This window comes from Somniosus microcephalus, unplaced genomic scaffold (assembly GCF_052327205.1).
Source record: "Somniosus microcephalus isolate GS21.2 unplaced genomic scaffold, FLI_Smic_1.0 unresolved_chr2, whole genome shotgun sequence".
Classification (NCBI taxonomy): domain Eukaryota; kingdom Metazoa; phylum Chordata; class Chondrichthyes; order Squaliformes; family Somniosidae; genus Somniosus; species Somniosus microcephalus.
Genome location: NW_028225180.1, coordinates 21,086,856 through 21,089,567, shown reverse-complemented (window position 1 = coordinate 21,089,567; position 2,712 = coordinate 21,086,856). Strand labels below are relative to the sequence as shown.

The window sequence follows — 2,712 nt, the reverse complement described above, 5'->3', positions numbered from 1 at the left end:
CACGGAGAGTAAGAGTGTGAGGGACACGGTGTGTACAATTACTGGAACACGGAGAGTGAGAGTGTGAGGTACACGGTGTGTACAATTACTGGAACACGGAGAGTGAGAGTGTGAGGGACACGGTGTGCACAATTACTGGAACACGGAGAGTGAGAGTGTGAGGGACACGGTGTGTACAATTACTGGAACACGGAGAGTGAGAGTGTGTGGGACACGGTGTGTACAATTACTGGAACATGGAGAGAGAGAGTGTGAGGGGCACGGTGTGTACAATTACTGGAACACGGAGAGTGAGAGTGTGAGGGACACGGTGTGTACAATTACTGGAACACAGAGTGAGAGTGTGAAGGACAGTGTGTGTACAATTACTGGAACACGGAGAGTGAGAGTGCGAGGGACACGGTGTGTACAATTACTGGAACACGGAGAGTGAGAGTGTGAGGGACACGGTGTGTACAATTACTGGAACACAGAGAGTGAGAGTGTGAGGGACACTGTGTGTACAATTACTGGGACACGGAGAGTGAGAGTATGAGGGACACGGTGTGTACAATTACTGGAACACGGAGAGTGAGAGTGCGAGGGACACGGTGTGTACAATTACTGGAACACGGAGAGTGAGAGTATGAGGGACACGGTGTGTACAATTACTGGAACACAGAGAGTGAGAGTGCGAGGGACACGGTGTGTACAATTACTGGAACACGGAGATTGAGGGTGTGAGGGACACAGTGTGTACAATTACTGGAACACGGAGAGTGAGGGTGTGAGGGACACGGTGTGTACAATTACTGGAACATGGAGAGTGAGAGTGCGAGGGACACGGTGTGTCCAATTACTGGAACATGGAGAGTGAGAGTGCGAGGGACACGGTGTGTACAATTACTGGAACACGGAGAGTGAGGGTGTGAGGGACACGGTGTGTACATTTACTGGAACACGGAGAGTGAGAGTGCGAGGGACACGGTGTGTACAATTACTGGAACACGGAGAGTGAGAGTGTTTAGGACATAGTTTGTACAATTACTGACTTGTCAGGTTCCAGGAACTTGTGAAATTTTCTCAAAGTTCTGTTTTCTGAGTTGTCTTCCGCCCATTAGGGTTTGGCACATTCTACCAATTCACTATTGGATGCTCAGCAAGAATTACAATGTGCTGATTCATCAGCGAGAAAGTGAATATAAGTCCACGCCTGGACCAGGAAACCACTGAATGATTGCAGTGGCACTGAGCTCACTGAAATCTGACAGCAGCGACCAAACCCGCAGTCAGGATGGCCTCAAACGACATGATTGTCCTGTATGAGGACCCCGACCTCAAGGGCAAGATGGAGCAATTTAGGAACAGTGTCCCTGACCTTGGGAATCAGATATTCAGTGGTCGTGCTAGCTCTCTGAAGGTGGAAGGTAACCATTGGGTTGCATACAACAAACCTAACTACCAAGGAGGGTTCATCGTTTATGGAGAAGGGAATCATGACTCTCTGGGTGGCATGGACAAACGGATTCATTCTTTGCGCCTGGTGAGTGAAGATTTACAAAATCCAAACATTGTTGTGTACCAAGACATTAATTATAAAGGTCAGAGTCGCGACATCGACATCGAAGTTGAAAACCTGAAGTACGCTGAGTTCGATAATCTGGCTTCCTCCCATGAGGTGAAGGAAGGTGTCTGGATTCTGTATCAAGATGCCAGTTTCAAAGGGGGACGCATCATCACCTTTAAAGGTGACAAATGGCCAGACTACCGCACACATGTCTTGAATGACACGGTATCTTCACTGCTACCCTTGAAGAGTTCTGATTTTGAAGTGTGAAAACTCAGCTTGCGAAGAGTTTGAGCGGATCCATCGCAGGCTGATCTGCTGCCCGCCCTCTGCCGATTGACTGTCCTTCCTTTACTAAACCCACGGTCTGTAGGAGAGAGAATCTGCATCGAGCATCTTTCACCGAATCCTCAACCAGCTCCCCCCCAGCTCCCCCCCCGCTCCGCAAACTGCTTCCAAATTGGTGTAACCCTGTACCGCTGCTGATTGCTGTTCCTCGGTGTAGATTATGTCTGTAACTTTGCTTGGCTCTGTCAGTTCATCACCAATCTAATAAAATTACAATGCTGCAAACTCATTCCCAATGTTTCCGTTTGGCTCATTTCACCAAGTCTTTGAAATCTAGGGTCTAGAAATTGGTCTCAGGCGGTGGCGCGGAACGGGCGCTATCGGCCGGGTGTCCCGGTGTGCGCCGCGCCCGACATTTAACTGCATTAAGTGTAATGGGACTAAATATCAGGCGCTACACAAAATCTACTCGGAAATGTTTGAAAGTGTGAGTTTAGATTGATGAGGTGTCGTTGTACATCTTAAATAACAAGGTAGAGGTGAGGGTCAGAGAGGGAGAATTAAATGACTAGGAATTCCGGGAACCTGACCCTCCCAGCTGTTCCACCACATTCCCGAGGCAGTGCACCGTCAGACTGGTCCTCCTGAATTCATCCCAGTTATACACTTGTGTGCCTCTCAGTGCGGGTGTCTACACACTGTTAATGAAACTGCGCCCCACTGATCTGAGCCGAGGAAGGGGCAGAAGTTATGGAGTAAAAGGTAAAGTAGTAAAAGGGGAAAAAACAGGAACTAAGTGTCACAAAACATATTTGAAAGTTCTTTATCTGAATGCACGTAGCATTCGTAACAAAATGAATGAGTTAACGGCACAAATA

The 2,712-nt window shown here is 48.2% G+C and overlaps 1 protein-coding gene across 1 annotated transcript; it reads left to right on the top strand.

The window, feature by feature from the left end:
• Positions 1–1,231: 1,231 nt before the first annotated feature.
• Positions 1,232–2,109, top strand: LOC147092251 (epidermal differentiation-specific protein-like). The gene has a single exon (XM_085975636.1). The coding sequence runs from the start codon at positions 1,274–1,276 to the stop codon at positions 1,814–1,816; it is 543 nt and encodes a 180-aa protein (XP_085831762.1). The 5' UTR covers positions 1,232–1,273; the 3' UTR covers positions 1,817–2,109.
• Positions 2,110–2,712: the final 603 nt, after the last annotated feature.